The sequence below is a fragment of the Nematolebias whitei genome, chromosome 7 (assembly GCF_014905685.2).
Source record: "Nematolebias whitei isolate Nwh7 chromosome 7, NemWhi1, whole genome shotgun sequence".
In the NCBI taxonomy this organism is placed as follows: domain Eukaryota; kingdom Metazoa; phylum Chordata; class Actinopteri; order Cyprinodontiformes; family Rivulidae; genus Nematolebias; species Nematolebias whitei.
In genome coordinates this window covers 7,879,569-7,899,761 of record NC_056504.1, presented here as the reverse complement: position 1 = coordinate 7,899,761, position 20,193 = coordinate 7,879,569, and the positions used below count along the sequence as shown (strand labels likewise).

The following is a 20,193-nucleotide window of genomic DNA, read 5'->3' as shown; positions in this document are numbered from 1 at the left end:
GTATGCATATATAATTCATATATTTGTCATACAACAAGTGACACGTACCTCACGTGACTCACTACATAACTGGGACCCTGTGTACACAATTTCATTCCACAAATGACAAATAAAGAACCTTGAATCCTTGAATACATGTACTACTGGTGATAGGATCCTCAGGATCCATAGTGGTACTCAGAAGAAATCAAGTATTCTTCTTCTTCTTTCAGCTGCTCCCATATTCAGAGGTTGCCACAGTGAACTAACATGCACAAAAACATGGCAATTGTTTTTACACCGGAGGCCTGTTTTGATTCAACCACACAGACCACCGAGCTACCACAGCCCTCTGCTCCACACCGAGGGAAGCACCATCTGCGCCCGGGGAGCAGCTGGTGGGGGTTAAGGGCCTTGCTGAAGGGCCCAGAGTGGGACAAATGAGGGTGGAGGCAGCTGTGGTACCTTTCTCAACCACATTTTTGATGTTTTTACTACAGGGAGTCGAACCTTCCGATCACAGGCTCACCTTCTCTAACCTCTGCGCCATCATTCAGAACCACACCCGAAAGAAGTCAAGTGCCAGTAAGTACATATTTAACTTATTAATACTTGAATAAATCAAATATTAATAAGTTAAATACAAAGTTAACGCTCATAAACTGCAACAGCAATACTCATAAAGCTGAGGTGTTCAAGCAAATTATAATCCTTGTGTCACAGGGAAACTACTTGAAACAAAAGTACAATAAATAATATTTCATGTCTTCATATAGAAACTGGAGTGGACGATGGTTAACTGATGAGCTAGAGCAGGGGTGTCAAACTCACTTACAAAATGGGGCCAAAATTACAACTTTTTTCAAACTAAGGGCCGGTTTCAGAATCTACATTAACTCAAGTTAAATACCTAACATCTTTTCTTGGTCACAGGTTCCTCAACAAGAGTTTGATTGGTCTTATTTGATGTTCTCTGTTGCACTTTTGACACCATAATCAAAGATTACTGAAAAAATAAAGTGGTAAAAGTATTTTACATTTAAAATAACATCTTGGGGGCCAGTTAAGATGTCAACAAGGGCCACATTTGGCCCCCGGGCCTTGAGTTTGACACATATGAGGTAGAGCCTGCCTCAGCTTTGCCAGTGATGTCTCTGTAGGATGTGAGTCCAATAAAAGGTGTAAATCTGCAAGAGAATTTCCATCCATCCATTATCTTTTACCCGCTTCTTCCTTTTCGGGTCGCGGGGGTCACTGGTGCCCATGTCCATCCATTACTGTACGAAAGGCCAGGACTTAAAATGTGAAAATTATTATGTTTATTAGGCGATCAAAGCACTTATGGCTTGTTGTTAAAATTTTGAGACACACCCTTAGATGTAGACCTGAAGTTCTACAGGTGTTTTGACCATTACTTTACACCCTCATCTAAAGAAGGTCCAGATGAGGTTGATCAGGCCTCGACGTGCATCCTTCAGCCATTTGGGTTTGTTGAAGGCTTAAAGGTAGGATAGGAAAGCTAGTTGAAATGTATTGCTTGTCTCTGGATATGTCATTTCTCTTAATGTCAGATACTCAGTCTGTTAGAAACATTTCAGTACAAGCCTAAAAGCCTTTAATGCTTGTCAAAATGGTGGTACAGTACTTAAAGAGCTTAGTGTTCTGCGAGGGGGTACTTGCAAAAAGTTTGAGAACCACTGCTCTGATGCAGTGAAGTTTGAGAGAAAGCACCTGCAGATTGTGCTTACTCCGGGGTCTAGCTTCCTCGGTGGAACCATTGGAGAGGTAATGGATCCATAAACGCCCCCAGGGGTACCGCTTGGCAGAGTGCAGCTACTGGGGAGTAGAGACAGAAGCAGAACACACCCATCTCACATCCTGTGCTTATCTGTGTACACGAGGCAAAGTGAAGTCATGAAGATTTGAGAAAACAGTCTATCTTACTGATGCACTTTTTTCCCCTACTCATCACATTGTCTATGCACTTTAGCGTGTTCAACTTTTAGCATAATTTCTTCCCTGAAAGTTGCATTTACAGAATGTTGTGAATGTTCATATTTCTTTTGTATTGCTTTGTCAAACGCCAAAACTCAGTCTCATGAAAACTGAGTTATGTAAAGCTTGTAAGGGAAGTATTTGGTATTAATCAGCTTCATCTAATTACTTCTATTGTACAAGTGCACAAACTTTGTTTTGTCGCTTTGCATTTTGGCTTCAAAAGTCAACTGCAGCTTTTAAGGATGCTTGTGCAACGTGGAGTGTCACTGGTTAAGTTAATGGATATCAGATGACTCCAGTGGAGCTGAGTGAATCTGCAGGAATGCGGCGAAGCTTTAAGCATTTGAATACTGTCTAAAGATATTGGGCATACACTAATGTTCCTATCAATTGAATTAAAAGTGGAATCACCCACTCAGTGAGTGTTTACCGGAAGAGGCTTCTTCTTTTCTTCACATCGAAAGCATTACCATTAACAACAATCTTTCACTGCTGAAACTTGACACTTGGTAAACACTTTGCACCACAAATAAAACACATGTGCAAGTGGACGGGGAAGATTCTGTCTTCCTGTTGGAAAAAAAAAAACAGGGAGAGAACTGTATGAAAAATATTTTATTAATTCTAGCTTGTTAACAGTATATGTGTTTTACTTAAAGGAAGTGCAAGAACACAAGAACACTGCAGCTCCAAGAAAATAATGTCCCCCACCTCCGTACAATCCAATACTGTAACAGACTTGCATTTGTGCTAACACAATAAACATTTATGTGACATAAAAGGTAAATTAGCTCTGTTTTGTTCCTAAGGGAATAGCAAGAACAAGTCAGGCAGTGCAAAATATGAATATGGGAAGACATTGACACTTTTGAACTGGCTCAGTATCACTTTCAGCAAATGCTGTCAGGAAAAAATTAGACACTAAAATCATCACGATTATTAACTTTCTTTTGCACAAACTTGAACTATTAAGAACACAAATCATCAAATAAATAAGATAAAATGAGGAAGAAATACCATGAAAATAATTCACACAACTGAGGGTCTAAATTCTGCTTTTCTGGTGTAAAAGCTTTTAACAAATCATGCTGAGAAATGTAAGACGTATGAACTGATCACCAGCCTAGCTTTAAAGTGTTACAGCCTATCCTGAATTGTTATCCTGAATTGGTCCTCGTGCTATTTACAAGATACAACAAATAGCTGCTGATAAATACACCTAAACAATTAAAATGAGTGCAAAAGTTTGGTATCTTTTAAGTGATTTTTTTCCCCCTGTGCATATTCATGAATGTATCGTGCAAATGGGAATGACAATAATGAGGATGATTGCCACTGCAGTGGCAACAAGTGCAAGCAGTTTGCAGATCTTGAGTCGACGACGGTTAGCCTCTTTTCTCCTTAGAAGGGCGTCGTAGCCCGGAGTGTAAATGTCGTCCATCCAGAACTCTGTGTTGTTGGGGTTCAGAGACTCCTGACCCTGAGGAACAGAATTACATATGAATTTGTAAAGGAGATGAGCTATGAATGCATTTTTAAATTGTAAAACTATTTCAGTAGTACCTTTGTTAGAAAACAGAATGCATTTCTTGTTCATATTGAGACTATACAGCAACAGAACTTTACAAGATTCTTCTCACTACTTCAGTTCTTCAAAAGTCTACATGTCTCACCTGTAAGTCCAAAGGGGAGATTCGTGCCTCCCTGTCGTCTACGGTCCATATGGGTCTCCCTCTTCTCTCAGCCAGTCTGGGGTCAAGGGCCTTCCCAGAGCCAAGATCCCCTGTCAGACTGTTGTCTTTGTGTCGAAACAGTGAAGAGTTTAACACTTGTTCCATCATACTGGCTGGTTTCTGGGAGAGTAGGTTAGTGGTACTGTCTGTTTGATCTGCCTAGAATATGAATGGACCAAACACAGATTTTAGGTGAACTGCTCACAATGTTTTTACTGAAACATGATTTACATCTGGGGCGGCTGTGGCTGAGTGGATAGAGCAGTAGTCCTCCAATGCAAGAGATGAGGAGGTTTGATTCCACCAGCAGTCACATGCCGAATGGGCAAGACACTGAACCCCTCATTGCCTCCGATGTGTCCCATCACTGTAGGAATGTGATCTAAAGCACTGATTAGTCTTTGTGCAGATCTATTAGAGTGCTGTATGAATGGGTACATGAAGACACAGGTTGTAGTGTAAAGCGCTTTGAGTATCTTGATAAGATAGAAAGGAGCTATACAAATACAGTCCATTTACCATTTATATACTGCGGCTAGACCTTGCTACCTAATATACACTTCATATCAACTGTATCATTGCCTTCAGAATTATTTATTGTTTGGTGATTTAGTCACTCACCTCTCATTAAACAATTACATGTAGAAACTATATAAAGTAAAGTGTAAAAAAATGTGCACAAGATGTAGAATGTAAAAGTTGTCTACCTGTACAATTTTCCTTTGTGATGCTTTCCCATCCTTACTTTTGGAGAATGCCACAGTCCAGTCTCTTGCAGAGTTAGAGTTATTTATCTTTTTGGTGTCAGACAGATTTTTTTCTTCAAGCTGTGTTTTGGAGGCTCGATGAGATGATGCATCCTTATTTCCTTCTTTTGCTCCTTTGGAGTCTACCTGACCTTTGCTGGTTTCCGTCTGATCTCCAGTGGTGTTCCATCGGCTCCAGTCCAGACTACTTGTGCTTGTCCCAGGAAACAAGTGTCCAGTTGCAGACAGAGGCTGAGGTTCTGATGAATCAGAGGGAGTTATAGGGTGGCTCATAAAAGAGGAGACACCACTGAGAGGCTCAAGCCATCTGCCACCAGTGCCCTGTCCACCATCAACAATGGGTTGCTGGATCTTTTCGTCCAGTCGCTGCAAAGCAGAGAGTACCTGAGAAATCTCAGCCTTCACATCATTCAGTGACTCTAGTTGTCTTTCTATCTGACTCATACGAAGCAACAGCTTACAGACACTGGCTTTTAGCCCATCATCACTGCTTTCCAGGGAATGAAAGAGTCTTTGGAGTTGACCCAGGCGACCACGTCGAGCCTCAGGAGTGTCCTGGCTAAGGTTACCGTCGATGGGGTGCAGAACTCCCGTAGATCCACACATGCTTATATCATCTAAGAAATGAAATATTGCACTGATGTCATCCTCACAAAACTCAGGGTCGTCTAATGAGGTCATGAAGGAGAAGCGATCAGCGTGAACCAGGCTACGAAGTCTCCGGTGGTCTGGTGGGTCAGTTTGTGTTCCTTGAGCCTTCCTTCTTTCACGTCCATTTGGAGTTCCACAATCTGCACTCTCTCCCCCCAAACTGCTGATAGCGGGGGTAGATTGCCTTGGAAGTTGTCCTGTTTGGGATTCTATCCCCATATCAATGCTGTCCACACATATCCGGTCCTCTAGACTGTGACTCTTATTGTTCCAGAGGGGTCTTTTTGCCCTGGGTGGTCGAAGGTGCCGTGGAGAAGGATCCGGGACTGAGCCTGGCCCAAAATAAGTTGAGTCTTGCAGATCATCGATGCTCTCGTGTTTAGCTTTAACCCGCTGCTCTGGTGAGAGGTGAATTGCTGTAGGCGATGGATAAGGATTGGGGATTACTTCAAAGCTGCGATTGTCGAAGCCAATATGCCCTGTTTTGGGACTAGGAGACTCACTGCTGACAGTCACCTGTGGTATTAGAGGTGGCTGGTTATGGAAGTCCTTCTTAAAAACATTTCTCTTCTGATCAACTGCTGATCCTGGTTCAGCTTCAAACACCTCCATTGTAGCAGAATCTCCACTAGACTCACTGTCTGTCTCCAATGGCAGGTAGATATTTTTCATAACCTCATCAAGGTTTGGACTAATGGAGTATGAGTGTGTAGTGTGAGGTAAGTCAAAAGACACAGCTCTTGTCCTGACAGGAGGGGAGGGCACAAATGAAATGGGATCTGGGGGAAGACTTGCTCTCTTGCGAGTTGAGTAATTTGATTTAGGAAAAAGCAAGTGCTGGTCGATAGACCTTCCACTGGAGTCAGAGTTGGCACGTGCTCGCTCTCGACCAGAAATGTTCAGGGGGTGGATCCCAGGCAGAATGGGGCCGGGGGACTGGTCAACAGGCAGGACTGTCTGGGTTCCCATTGCACGGTCATCAGAAACCCCACCCGTCATCTGAATAAGACTGAAGATAGTTACTATGTCTGCAGCGACCCCTATGGGTGAAAGCCCCTGGCCTCTGGTGGAGACCCGATCCCTGAATAAGGTAGCAGGAAAACAGGGATCCCTGCTGGCAGCTGCAAACAGCAAACTCCTGAGCTCGATAAGATGGTCTAGGTCGAAGCGGGTGCTGACCATACGACAAAGGTCCTGGAAAGTTAACCACTGGCGCATATGGGCCAGTTCCTCCAGAATGACCAGAAGGACTCCAGGGTATTCCTGCTGCAGGTTAGCCATTGTTGCTCACCTATCAAAAATAACATAAAAAAACCTGTTAACCAGTCATCTGATCCACTGTCACACTGCACACATATAGTCTTGCTCAGGGCATCTTTACTGCACTCATCTGCCTGCTATTGGCACAAAAGTGACTAAATGTTTTTTGACAACTTTGATTGTTGCATGCGTTTTGATGAGGGTAAAAATATAATCATTAGTCTACATAAAAAAGTACATGATGATCAGTTTTTATGTTCCAGTTATGACTATAGCAAGACTCACATGCAAATGCACTGGTGCTAAGCATTAGATTATTACGCTGAAACAACAGATGTTTTCCATCTCTCATCTTACCTGAATCTATTGGAAAGCATTAAAGCCACACCTGTGTCCATTATGAAAATCCTCATTTATGATGTAAACAAGTCCATATTCCAGAAAAAGACTACCGGTTGTCTCATCTCGCACTCCTTTCAGGCATCTCTGTTTAACAAAAGCAACTAGCCCAGAACCCAGGCAGGAGAGGAAAAAATTAGAAACCAGGTCATCTTCCCACAAGTCACTGCAGGTCCCTGAGGGATCTCAAAATACATCCAAATGGTTTCCCTTCATCACAGATCAGCTGCAACGGCACTCGCAAAGTCGATAGCAAGACCGCATTTCTGATAGTATGCACACACACACACTGTTGGCAGGTCACCCTGACATGTTTGTGTGTCTGAAACAGTTATGGCTCCAAGGTAAGCACACAATTAAAGGGCAGATTAAAAATTGATGTTTTTTAATTGACAAACATAAAATGTCCACCCCTGACAGGAAACCCAACGGTCCGGGCTAAATTTCCCGCTTGAATGTTGCACAGAGCTGTCTGCCAGACTCCCAGACTTTTCACCATTACTCTACATTATCATTCATAAATGGGGTGTACTTAAAACCCCATTAGAGCAAGAAAAAGGGCGAGGCTTTCATCGCTGAGTAGCAGCACTCTGCTACAATCAGGAAGGACATCTCTAATTCATCTAACAACTCGCTGAGAGGAGGGCATCCATCATCCTCTGCACTCAGGAATCAATGCAGTGAATGAGCCACGGTACGGGTGAGTACGGTCAGTAATGCATTACTGTCAGCACTGCTGTGTTGCAGTTTTATTAGCTAGTTGAAAAGAACGAACAACACTTGCACAAAAGATCACACAGCTTTATAAGTTTTCGATGCATAAAATTATTACGGTACATTTAGACAAATGGAGAACACAGGACAAAATGGTTCATTTGCTTTACAAAAAGTGGTAAAAAAAAAGTTATTTTTTTAACATTAATTTTATTTATAAAGAGTTCAGCTGAGATGAGGCTCTCGCTCTTTCTTCTTTGGTTTTGATTTCACTTTTGGCGTTACAAAAGATGGAGTCAGAGATGGATTCAAGGCTGGATCTAGTGCTGGGTTCAAGGCTAGCAAGTCCAGTGTTGGAGGGCTCCGCTCACCTGTCAAAGTGCAACACATGATAAGTTACGAGAACATGTGACATAAACAGTTCAGGTTTTAGACTCAAATGCGTTAAGAACAAAGAGCTAAGTCATCATGAACTTAAATAATAGAGGCAGGTAAACCGTTTGTTTAATCCTGGGTGGTGAGAGTTGGGAAATGAATGTTCACTGAAGACAACAGTGGTGGTTGCAGAATTTTTCTTATAAATTTGTTTGTCATACGCAGGTTAACACAAGGTCAACAATGCAATGAAATGTTCAGGATGAGAACCATTTCTACTCGCTAACATAACAAGAAATACTACAGCATGCAATAAAAGTACAAAATAAAGTACCAAAGAGTGAAAAATAAATTATATTTTGTTATATATTATATATAAAAAAAACGTATTAACATCTTGACAAAGCAATTCTTTCATCCACAAATAATTTTAAGAGACAAACAGAAGCGACAACGCTTTAAGTGAAGATTTAAGAACAAGTCAGATTAGATCTCTACTAAAACATTTTTTTTTAAAGTTGCCAATTATTTTACCAAATTATCAACTTAAATTAAAAAATTTACTGGCTAAACAGCTGTATTTTTTAACTCTGATCATGCTGTGGTTGTAAATACTCTCAAAACAGAGCTATGTTTCATCACTTTCAATCTGTATTTAGAAAATTACTAAAAGCATTGTTTATTTCTGAATATCGCTAACAAAAATGTTTTGATGTCACTATATTTCTACAAGACATGATCAATTTGTTGCATTTTCTTTTTGCTCAGTAAACTTGCTTACCAACATGGTCCTCTTCATCACTTGGTTTGATATCTGGACTGTGGACAGAGACGTGGGCCAAAGCTGCCAGCTCCGTTATGAAGCTTTCTTCCGCCTCCTAATGGACACAGCAGCAAAGCGCTCAAGGAAAAATACGTGTTGCATCTTGAACATATTAATTTATCTGTCAACAAGTGGAGCAGAGCAGAATACCAACCATTAATTCTGTTTTGATCCTCTCCACTGTTTGATCAAGAGCTACTTTTCTCCTCCTCAGCTCCTCGTTCATGAGCACCTGATCCAAATCAATCTGCTTCAGCACCTTCTTTTTATTTTGTTCAACCCTAACATGTACAAAAACAAGAACGATCTATGAGGCACTCTTGTTTGATGAAAATACTCCACCTAAAAGTACTATTACTGTCATCAGACCTTTGTTGAAACTCAGCAGAAGCAGGTTTCCTGCCCCAGTTCTCAAGCTCTCTCATCAAGGTTTTGCTCAGCTGACTGCTGCAGTCGTACCTCTCACTGGTCTCTGATAAAAGTTCACAACGGTAAACTTAACTCAAACAATCTCTGTGACATAAATAATTACTTTTATTGTCTATATTGGTATATTAAAGCAACAGAATATGTACTTGACAAACTACAAAGACATAAATACGAGACAAATTCATTCAGGATGCATAATAAAACACTTGACTCCAGGTACTAACAGCATTTGTAGAGACAGAAAACAGAAACTAAACTCAGGTTTTAGACAGTCATCTTACCCTGATTTATATTTGACAGATCCTGCTCCAGTTTACTGGCTATGTCTTGAAGATGGGAATAGTAGCTTCCAACCAGTGCTGTAAGAGAATCTTTGGTCACGTAAACGCTCTCTGCTGCAGCCTCTGTCAGGTGGAGCTAAAACAGTGGGAGAAACAGAAAAATTCTGCATCGTGCTCAACAAACAAACAAAAAAATATATACTGTACATATTTTTACTGACAGGACAAACAAGCCCTTGACACAAAGTGCGTTTCTTAAAACTCAAATTGTTAAAAGTTTTCGAGCAGTTCATGCTTTCACTATTTTATAAACCTTTACACTACTGCCAGTTTTGCACAACCCGGTTATTTCAACAAAAACATGAAAGTCCTGCAAGAAGTGGCCCTGCTGCATCAGAAATGCAACAACTATATGCAGCTGCTATTTGTCCTGGTAAATAATGATACAAATCAATTTAAATAACAACGTAACGCAACATTTACTATGATGTAAAAGTTTAGAAAATAACTTTCAAGAATCAATGTAAAATGTTGGACAATGGAGTCATTTTAAGACCGCAGCACTCCGCTCAGCTTGGCCTCGTCAGACGAGCTGTTAGCTCATTAATCAGAGTTACACTCTGTGTGCTTTTATTTCAACGACTATCTACAACAGGTAAGATAATAACTGTTTATAACTTTCCCACAGAACCACACATTTAAATGCACAAACTATGCCATTAAACAAGCCCTTACGATCATGCCAACATCTTGTTTAGGGGAGGTGTGTGACTGTGTGGGCGTGGCCGTCATCTTGTGTTGGATGGCGTGGCTGAGGGCATTGCCCAGCACCAGCTGTGCATGGCTCTGAAGAAGCTCCGTAGCCGTTTCCAGCTCAGACAGGAACTCCTGCTGCAGGTTGTTTCCCAGCAGCTGGCTCCCTGGGCCCAGCTGTCGCTCTGCCAGGCTGGCACTGCTGCTCTGCTTGAAAACAGAGGAAGTGTTGAGATGCGATACCCTCAGAGGCGTGCCTTGCAAGAGCTGATACTTAAAAGATGTCAGAAGCAATTGTGATCGATAGGTTCTCAGATTCGACACAAACTATTATATTTCAGTATACAAATACTTCCCCCCACCTTGAGAGCTGAATTGGCACCGGCCTGGCTTTTAGGAGTGTCTTCCATTAGCAGAGCTCTGAAATCAGTCTGAGAGAGTGTCTTCAGCTTGGACAGCCTCATCTCCTTCAGCATGTGCAGACAGAAGTGCCTGACCACAAACGACTTCTGCACCTGCACCAGAAGATGCTCGTGTTTCCTTTCCAACAGCTTCCCTGTTTGACTGAGAAACAGATTGCACTCCATTATTTTCTACTAAAACGACTCGGGAAGACTGATGTGGAAACTGTAGAAGGGAACACAGCCAAAGAGAAAACAGCTGGAAGAAATCTGCTGCTATTCTAAAGTGGCTGAACACAGGGATTAAAGCAGAAAGAAAATGTTTTGACTGAAAGTTGCTCTACACCCTTGGAATAATTATTTCATTCAAAGGTATTATATTTACAGGATTTCAGCTCGTGTATTTATTTAATATTATTTATTTTTCATTACTGATCATTTATTGAATTGCATTTATCACATTACAGTTCCCGCTCAGTGTGATTCTAAATATAATCTACCAAACAGCCACAACACCTCGATGATGCTTTAACGCCATGTAGAAATTATAATTTTTTATATATATTTATGATAAACTGCAAGCACCTGAAACTGACTCTCAGAGAGAACTTTTGTGAGTTTTGGGGAAAAAATTAAATTAAAATCTAGACCAACATCTCTGCTATAACCCGGGGCATAAATATTCACCACTTAGCGTTAATATTTATTTTTAAAAACTACAGCAGCCCAAACAGCCTCTCTCACCGTGAGAGAGGCTCAACAGACCGAGCACACTCCTGCGGCAGTGCACGTCTCGCTCTCTGAGCTGGAGTTTGGTCTCAAGCGCAGGTTTGGCAGGTCTGTATAATGATGATGATGCTCCAGACACATGAACGTTTAATACAAAGTTAGATTTTAGATACAAATGTCCCGGGGAGGTCGGGGCACGGAGCAGGAAGAGGGGTTGGGGGTGATGGTGCATCACTTCTGGTATTTCCCCCGGCCGCAGTGAATTGGTCACATGCGAACACGTTTAATATGTAGACGCTTAATAATTTATTATGTCATCACCTTCACGGGGGCGGGCGGTTCTGTTAGGGTAGTGGGGTGTCCTACGTGGAGGTGAGCTTTCACCTGCAGTTTCTCCCAGCTGCTCACACCCGGGCTCACAGTGAAGCAGACAGCAGGACACCTGCTCTGCTCTGATTGGCTCAAACTGCGGCTCCGGTTCTACTTATTGGTTGAAAGCGGAGTCAGTTTAATCCCTGTATCATCACTGGATTAGATGGCTTTACCAGAACCACAACCAAACATACGCTTTTCCCCCCTTCTCATTTTTACGGATGATGGAAATCCATCGAGGCGATGAAGAACTTTAATCCATGTCATGATTGACAGATCTTTCTAACGTCACCTGTTGAGTGTGTAACTTTGTCTGGCCACCATGGCTCGAAGGATCTTCATCTGTTGTTCACCTAAATGTTTCAAACAGGCCTGCACCAGCACCATCTCCTCTACCCACACCTACAGAACGAGAAGCTCAGTTTGAAACAACGAAGAGCATTTAGTTTGAGTACGATCATGGATTTAGACGTGTTTAATAAGAATCCAGCTGCTATGCACAGCTAAAGACCTTACCTGCCCATCTTTATTTAACGCAGCCCTGATGTCCTCCAGCTGCTGCTTGGTGGTGCACTCCGCCTGCTGCAGCTGAGCAGCCAGCTCCTGCTCCACATCCAGCCACAGGTCCTCACAGCGTTCAGCAGTGAGACTGGTCAGAGCAGGAACGGTGCTGAGAAAGATCTCCTTGGCTATCTCACCGAGCCTCTTCGACCAACTTCCACAAAGTTTCTGGAGACACAGAACATCACATCAGAATGAAGTACGTGCTCTACAGTAGTGCATGGGTCAGTGTTGGTAAAATATCTGACCCAAACACTTTATGAAAGCCAAGATGCCCTGCATCACTATTGAAAATATGCGCTGACAAACCTTCTTAACATGATCTTTTTTTATAATTGTTCTGGCTATTAAATTTATCTAAATACGCTTTCGTATTTTTGCATAAACAGTCTAAATTTGCGCAGGCATATTTTTTGAATAAATATGTGATTCACAAAACAGTTGCTAAGAATTCAATTACTCTGCAGGTAATGTTGTTTCTTTGTTGTTGTTGTTTTTTACCTTATTCCATCTGGTTTATCTTGCAAACTATACATTTGTGCAGAGAAGGGTGCAAAGCATGGAGAGGGGGAAATGAAAGTTAAAGGTATGCTATGGCCTTTAATGTTTCTATCAATTAGTCATCTTGCTTTGCTTCTCGTTTACCTGATCTGACTGATATTTATCATATTAAATATTAAACTGACCCACAGATCAAGCCTCGGTACCGACAACTTATGGGTGAACCCTGTAAACTTAAAAACCTTAGCACGGGTTTAAAAAATGTTAAAACAAGTCATCAACAAGAGTGAGGTGGTTTATTGTTTGTTTAGTTGTCATTATCCTGCATGATATCTGAATTATTGTACTTTTTGTTTTTACCTGTAATTTTTTTAAAGTATTTTTATGGATAACACACGTTTGATTATTCTGAAAACAGCTGAAATAACTAAATAAACCTCCAACAGCACATCACTGTGCAAAAATAAACAACTGAGAATTTTACTTCTTACCTTCCAAAGGTCACAGACGGCCTCGGCCACTTTGTTGTCCTGCTGCAGCTCCAAATCTGAAATCTGCTTTCTGTGTTTCATCAACAGCTCCTGGTAAACCTAAGAGAAGAGTTACCTTTGACTGATACAATAATAAAAGTCATTTCAGATCAATAAACTGAAGGGAAGTAAAGTGTTCTGACTGCGGTGAGCTCCTGCAGGTCACCAGAGCAAGAATCCAGAGCTCGACTCTTCTTATTTATCTGGCTCCTCTGGAGCTTCTTCTTCTTAGACTCCTTTTTGCTGCACTTCTCATTCACCAGCTCCTTCATCTTTCTCACACACTCTGTAACACAACATGAAGGGTTTTCAAGATGCTGATGACAAAAACAGTTTGTTAAACTAATGTAAATGTAGTACTATATTTTTCAACCTATAAATCGCCCTGCGACATATATGCCGAAGCAACGTATTTATGGATTTTTCCCCATATTTATAAACCAATGTTTGGCTGAGAGATGACTGTTTTCATTCATTCGGACTGACTATATTGAACACTACCATTTTCAACCACTAGGTGGCACTCGAGCAGTATGGCATGCCGTTGTGCCATGTAATAGGTAAAAGAGGCTATTAATGACACAATTGTCTTGCCATAAACTGACACCTTTGCCCAGCTCGCCTGGAGCAACCGTTAAATCAGCTTCATTTCGCTGCACCACCCCGGCGAAATGCAGTTAATTTGACTATTGAAGTGCATTTATTAAGTAAAAGTTCAACTGAGACACACCTTTACTATAAAGTCGAGCAAACAAATAATTGTTTTTAGGTGGTTATCTTGTTAAATTTCGAAGAAATGCACAGCGAGCCCTCCCGTGCACGTTCCTACTTCCGTGTATCGGCTTTTGAAATGCAGCTGATTTGACCATTAAAGTGCATTTATTAAGGAAAAGTTAGACTGAGACACACCTTTACTATAATTTTGAGCAAACAAATAATTGTTTTAAATCGTTAATGTTGTTAAAGTCCTCCCGTGCACGATACCGCAGTCGCCATTTGTCAGCTAATTGATTCTTGGCACAACACCGGTCCACATTTCGGGGTTGTCAGCAATGATGCGTAACCAACGTGATATGTCAGCGGTGACGCATAATACATGCGACGTATACGGCGAAGCGAAGCATTTATGGATTTTTCCACTTTATGGGACATATTTGGACTGATGCGACTTATAGGACGGTGCGACGTGTACGGTGGAAAATACGGATAAATACGTATTTCTTGCAATAAATGTTAAAGTAGTCGGACAGTATATTTTATTATTGACTTCCTAAATGTCCTATCTCCATCCATTTTCAGTCTAATGATCCCACCCACATTCGTCAAAGATTAATCTTGTACAATCAAAATTAGGTCAGTGCAGACATACATATGACTTAAGGATTAAAATGAACAGTTTCTCATCTATATGCTGTATGGACAGCTTATTTTTAAGCATGTATTTCTTTGATAACCCATTAGGCAAGCAAGACAGTGCTCATTCAGAAAGGTTGCACAAGAGTCTGGTTGTTATTATATAACATGACATTATTTTGTCCTAAATGCACCTGGCCTATTTTATGAATATATGTCCTTAAAGCTTTAAAAGTAGGTTGAATGTTAACCACTGATATTTGATGTTAGAAAGCTGCTGAATAACATCAAATATAAAGTTGGACTCATCTCAGTTTTTTGGGAATGTTGCTTGTTTTACCTTTTATTTTATTTTTTCCTTAAGCCACATAGCCACTACTATGATGTATATTTGTTAGATTCAGACCAGACTATTTTTACTTTGTGCATCTTACCCTCAGTGCTTTGTTGAAGGCCTTCACTTAGACCGACCTGGATCTCTGAAAGTATCTTTTCCATGTGGCTAAATTTCAAGATATTGTCGCTTGTCAGCTGTTCCAGCGTTGTGGCGATCAAACTCTGCCTCAGATTCACTTCCCACCTGAGCAAGGCAGGCTGGGTGTGCGCAAGCGCCGTCATCTCCTCCCACCACAACAACTTCTCCAGCGTCCTCTAAGACATGGCATAAAAGCATGAATATTTGTAGTCTCACCTGTTCAGTCGCTAATCTGATTCAAGAAGGATAATAAAACAGAGTTCCTGTACCTTCAGGTCAGCCTGCTGTAAGTTCATCAAGTGGTTTTCAACAAGCAGAAGTGTCTGAGTGAGGGAAGAAATGACATTCTGGGCATCATCTGGAGAGAAAACACTGCTCCTCTTCAGTAGAAGCTGACACAAATCTTCTACTTGTCTGGCGAAACTTTTGGACTGTAAAAAGACTTGTCTTTAGTAAATAATAATAATCCTTGATTAATTACTGTATATGCTTTCTGTTTACTGTTTGAAGGCTGCGTTCAAAGTGATCTTTCTGAAATCTCTCGATGTCTTCCAGCGAGCAGGAAGCATCAGGACTCGTCTCATTATGGGTTTGATTGATTAACAGCTGTTTCCTCAATTTGTCCAGTTCCTTGAACAAATGACAAAAAAAAATGTTAAGTTCAAAATGCCAAAATTTGTGTTTCTGTGTTAAAAAAAATGCCAAAAGCATTAAAACAAATATTTGAAGAATGTATTTTTGTGCACTTGTTAGTGCTGGTTAAACACCAGCCATTTGTCTCTACCTGTTCTTGCTTCTGAACGATGTTCTTGGTGAAGTCTGCATCATTTTTATCTTTTGGAAAACGACCGCTGAATATCGTTTTCACCATTCGTAGAAAGATCTAAAATGAGCAGTCAAACAAAAGACAGTAAGAGGTTTTGGATGAACTGTTCATGACATACAGTACGAGTACAGACAAAGAGTAAAAGCTCACCAGATATTTTTCTTCCTCCAGCTGGGAGCTGTGGTGTTGCAGTTCCTGCAGGGCCAAACAGTAAAGACTGACTCTTCCTTGAAAGCTGTGGAGGCAACACAAAGATTAGATCCATTAGATATCAGAAGGTTATGAGGTCTGGGTCAAGCTCTGAACACAGTATCCACATTCTTACCTTATTTGTGTCAGTGTGTGGGGGTAGTGGGAGACTCTGGTGAAACTCTGGTTCTGCAGACTCTTGGGGACCATCACTGAGGAGATAAACTGGCTGCTGCCACTGTTGTCCTGCTCTTGAGTGGGACACTCTTCATCAGCGGAGGATGATGACTCCTCGTTAGAAACTGCTGGAAGCTTTGAGTGCGCATGAAGTGATGGGTTAGATGCACCATCTGCTAAAGGCTAAAAGAAGCAAAAAAAACTTAGCATCAGAATCTAAACAAACATCCAGTATACAGAAAAAACATGTTTTTATCTGGTTTTAAACTTGGCATTTGTCAAATTTTCTGTCAATTAAATGTATTGTTAATTGTGCAAATAAAAAAATATATACAGAGAAAATGTGACATTGCTTCAATTAAATAAAACGTAAGCAGCTTCAGAATAAGTCTGTTAAATGGTGAAGTAACGGGTGAAATGTGGTGGACCTACTCTGTACTTCTGGTTGATGGGGTAAACCACCTTGGCTCGGGATGCAAATGCAGCCACATCACTGTTTATGGGTGTCTGCTTCTTCTCCTAGTCAACCAAGAAATAAAAGGCAAGAAGTCAATTAGTTGTTTTTTTTGAGAACCCAAAATGTATACTTTTCCATTAGCCTTAAATTATAACGTTTTGCACATGGAGTTTCCTCACAGCGTCTTCTTCTGGCTGCTTGATTTATCGCTCACCACGGTGGATTGTCTGTCTCAACATCCTCCTCTGTCACACCAACCCTCTGCATATCCTCCATCACCTCATCTATGAACCTTCTTTGTAGTCTTCCTCTTTCCCTATGACCTGGCAGCTCCATATTTAACATCTTGTGTTTAAATATTCACCGTGTCTTCTCTGCACATGTTTAAACCATCTCAGCCTTGCCTCTCTAATTTTGTCCATCACCGCTCCAATGTTCTCGTTTTTAATCCTGTCCATCTTGGCCACTCCTAGTCAAACTATTATTATCTTCGGTTCTCCGTTTCACTCATGTGACTATCCCTCTGTCTCAAACACTCGTCTCCATCTTCATTTTTTCACCTCATGTGTGCTGCATGATGCTTTGAATGACTGACCCCAAGTTCTCTATTGAACTTGTCCAGCTTCAATATTCTACTCCTTGCAGCTTCACAGTTACATCTGTCCGTCATCCTGTCCATCACCTGCAGAAACATGAAGGGGCTGATGTATCTCCATCTTGAACCCATCTGTGTCTCCTACTGCACATCTCACCACTGTGTTGCTGTCCTTGTACATGTCCTGCACCACCCTCTTCCAGCACACCTAACCTCCTCAGACCACAGTTCCTCTGTCTATGCTGTCTCTAGATCCACAAAGACATATAGTGCATCTTCTTCTGTCTTTATGATCTCTTAACACAAACATCACATCTGTTGAGCTCTTTATCTGCATCAAGCCATACTTACCATACCATACCATACCAATTTATTTATAGAGCACTTAAAACAGCAACAAGGCCAACCAAAGTGCTGTACAAAAGAAAACAAACATGCACAGCGGACAGGAAAACATAAAATAGAAATACATATACAAATAGCAGCAGAAGCTAACTAAAATGGCCAACAGAGTAGAGAACAGACCGGACCAAAACAAATCACACCGTGTTAAAGGCAAGAGAATAGAAGTGGGTCTTCAAGCGAGACTTAAAGACTGAGAGTGTGGGAGCCTGCCGGACACTCAGTGGCAACTCATTCCACAGTCGTGGACCTGCAACAGAGAAAGCCCTGTCACCTCTGAGCTTACGACGGGTTTCTGGGACTGAGAGAAGCATCTGGTCTGCTGACCTCAGAGAGCGCGGTGGGACATATGGCTGCAGAAGATCAGTGAGATAGGATGGGGCGGAACTGTTCAGTGATTTAAAAACGTACATGAGAATTTTGAATTGGATCCGAAGGTGAATGGGTAGCCAGTGCAGGGAGGCCAAAACTGGCGTGATGTGCTCTCTATAGCCTGTACCAGTTAAAAATCGGGCTGCAGCATTTTGGACCAGTTGTAGACGAGCAATGGAGGACTGACTGATTCCAAACAGAAGTGAATTGCAGTAATCAAGCCTAGATGTTATGAAGGCGTGGATCACTGTCTCGAGGTTCTTTTTGGAGAGTATAGGCTTCAGCTTAGACAGCCGTCTCAGCTGAAAAAAACAGGATTTGACCATCATGTTTACGTGACTGTTGAGTTTTAAGGACAGGTCCATTATCACCCCCAGATTAGTCACCTTTTGTTTCTCTAGCGGGGCTAGAGAGAAAAGGTCAATGTCATGGTTCATGAGTGAGCCACTGGGATGGAACAGCATGACTTCAGACTTCTTCTCATTGAAGCTTAAGAAGTTTAAAGCCATCCAGTCCCGAATGTCAGCCAGGCAGTCAAGAAGAGGCTGAATAGAGCGTGTGCCTCTGTGCCTCAGGGGGAAGTAAATTTGGCAATCATCGGCATAGAAATGAAAGGGTATGTTGTGTTTGCAGAAGATAGCACCTAGTGGCAGCAGGTATAAAGAAAAGAGAAGGGGACTGAGGATGGACCCCTGCGGTACCCCCCACTGGAGCGCTGTCGATGCCGAACTAAAATCTTTGATATTGACACAGAAGGTTCTGTCAGAGAGGTAGGACCCAAACCATTTAAGGGCTGACCCTGTGATGCCCACCCACTGCTCCAGTCTAGAAATGAGGATCTTGTGGTCGATGGTGTCAAAAGCAGATGTCAGGTCCAATAGGACAAGCAGCACAGAATCACCTGCGTCTGTGGATATGAAAATGTCGTTAAAAACCTTCAGTAGAGCAGTTTCAGTGCTATGGAGAGATTTGAAGCCAGATTGGAATAACTCTAGGATAGCGTGATCCCCCAAAAACTGTTTCAACTGAGACTCCACAATTTTTTCCAGTAGTTTAGAGGTGAATGGGAGTCTGGAGACAGGCCGGAAGTTGGACATGACTGAGGGGTCAAGGTTAGGTTTTTTCAGGAGGGGCTGGACAGCAGCATGTTTAAAAGTCTTTGGCACCACACCTGAGGATAAACTGCTATTCAGAATAGCGATGATAAAAGGACCCAGGGTAGGAAAAACTTCCTTTAGTAGTCGAGGGGGGACCACATCAAAGGGGGAACCACTTCTGCTTCTACTTCTGAACTGTTTACTTCCATCTTAACCTTAGTTTGTTGCGTCCCACACAATGAAGCCTTGTTCACAAGTGTTAAAAAGCAGTAACTTTCACAGTGACTGTGAGAAAGAGTAATACTTTGACATTCGTGGTCCCACTTGCAGCCTCTTTTCTGCTGTTGCAGACACCATCACTTTGGTTGTCGTCCATATCTCCAACATCAGGTTCGAGCAGTCTTCTTGCATTGTAAACCTGACAAGAAACGCGTGCTTTCCGATAAGAAAATGGCAATTTAAGTTAAGGTGAAGAACTTGGATTTTATGATGCTGCGCTCACTTGTCTCGTCAACAACAATGGCTTCATGCAGAACAGGTAGAGGAGGGAAGCGGCTAATATCCCCGACAGTCCTCCACACACGGCAGCCACGGTCAGCAACCCGGGGGAGACACGCAGAGACTCGGCGAGGCTGACCAAAACATCCGTGCCGCAGTCCGCCTCCACCTCCACCGCTGACATTTCTGCAAAAACAGTTAGCACTTTAATTAGCATCAAAGATAAACTTAGCGTTGGATGATGCTCTTAAATGCCTTTTCCGCACATATAAAGTTCTGTACGTATTTTCCTCATCTTTATGTAACAAGAAATCATACGCTAGAAAAGTTAGCGACTCAGAAACTTTTTGTTCCGTTCAGTTCCCGTTTAATTTCTAGCCAATGGGCGAACTGCGATTACTAAGGATTGCGACATGTCAAGCTAAACAAAAAAAGACACTTAGAGCGGAAACTTTATGAGTGTTCTTTCAACATAAAATCACAAATTAAGATTACT

General features: G+C 41.7%; 2 protein-coding genes across 2 annotated transcripts; both read right to left on the bottom strand.

The window, feature by feature from the left end:
* Window positions 1-3,158: 3,158 nt before the first annotated feature.
* On the bottom strand, window positions 3,159-6,409 carry LOC119412235 (major intrinsically disordered Notch2-binding receptor 1-like). Its single transcript, XM_037679216.1, has 3 exons — window positions 4,418-6,409; window positions 3,651-3,869; window positions 3,159-3,457 (listed from the first exon to the last, which is right to left on the bottom strand). The coding sequence occupies exons 1-3, from the start codon at window positions 6,407-6,409 to the stop codon at window positions 3,263-3,265; spliced, it is 2,406 nt and encodes an 801-aa protein (XP_037535144.1). The 3' UTR covers window positions 3,159-3,262.
* A 1,317-nt stretch (window positions 6,410-7,726) lies between these two features.
* LOC119412234 (ellis-van Creveld syndrome protein) lies at window positions 7,727-19,968 on the bottom strand. The gene is made up of 20 exons (XM_037679215.1): window positions 19,702-19,968; window positions 19,504-19,617; window positions 16,709-16,795; window positions 16,236-16,459; window positions 16,061-16,145; window positions 15,869-15,967; window positions 15,586-15,714; window positions 15,354-15,515; window positions 15,044-15,260; window positions 13,400-13,542; window positions 13,218-13,316; window positions 12,181-12,393; window positions 11,957-12,066; window positions 10,525-10,726; window positions 10,145-10,369; window positions 9,410-9,545; window positions 9,069-9,171; window positions 8,854-8,980; window positions 8,658-8,754; window positions 7,727-7,872 (listed from the first exon to the last, which is right to left on the bottom strand). The coding sequence occupies exons 1-20, from the start codon at window positions 19,912-19,914 to the stop codon at window positions 7,727-7,729; spliced, it is 2,931 nt and encodes a 976-aa protein (XP_037535143.1). The 5' UTR covers window positions 19,915-19,968.
* Between the last annotated feature and the right edge of the window lie 225 nt (window positions 19,969-20,193).

Bases quoted from the DNA above. Each gene is read 5' to 3' on its own strand.
- LOC119412235 (XM_037679216.1), bottom strand. From the start codon at position 6,409: ATGGCTAACCTGCAGCAGGAATACCCTGGAGTCCTTCTGGTCATTCTG. The intron at 3,870-4,417 runs GTAGACAACTTT...TTCATATTCTAG, and splicing joins CACAAAGGAAAATTGTACAG to GCAGATCAAACAGACAGTAC. The intron at 3,458-3,650 runs GTGAGACATGTA...TCTGTTCCTCAG, and splicing joins TCTCCCCTTTGGACTTACAG to GGTCAGGAGTCTCTGAACCC.
- LOC119412234 (XM_037679215.1), bottom strand. From the start codon at position 19,914: ATGCTAATTAAAGTGCTAACTGTTTTTGCAGAAATGTCAGCGGTGGAG. The intron at 13,543-15,043 runs GTAAGATGCACA...GTTGTGTTACAG, and splicing joins CCTTCAACAAAGCACTGAGG to AGTGTGTGAGAAAGATGAAG. The intron at 13,317-13,399 runs GTCAGAACACTT...CTCTTCTCTTAG, and splicing joins ACCTGCAGGAGCTCACCGCA to GTTTACCAGGAGCTGTTGAT.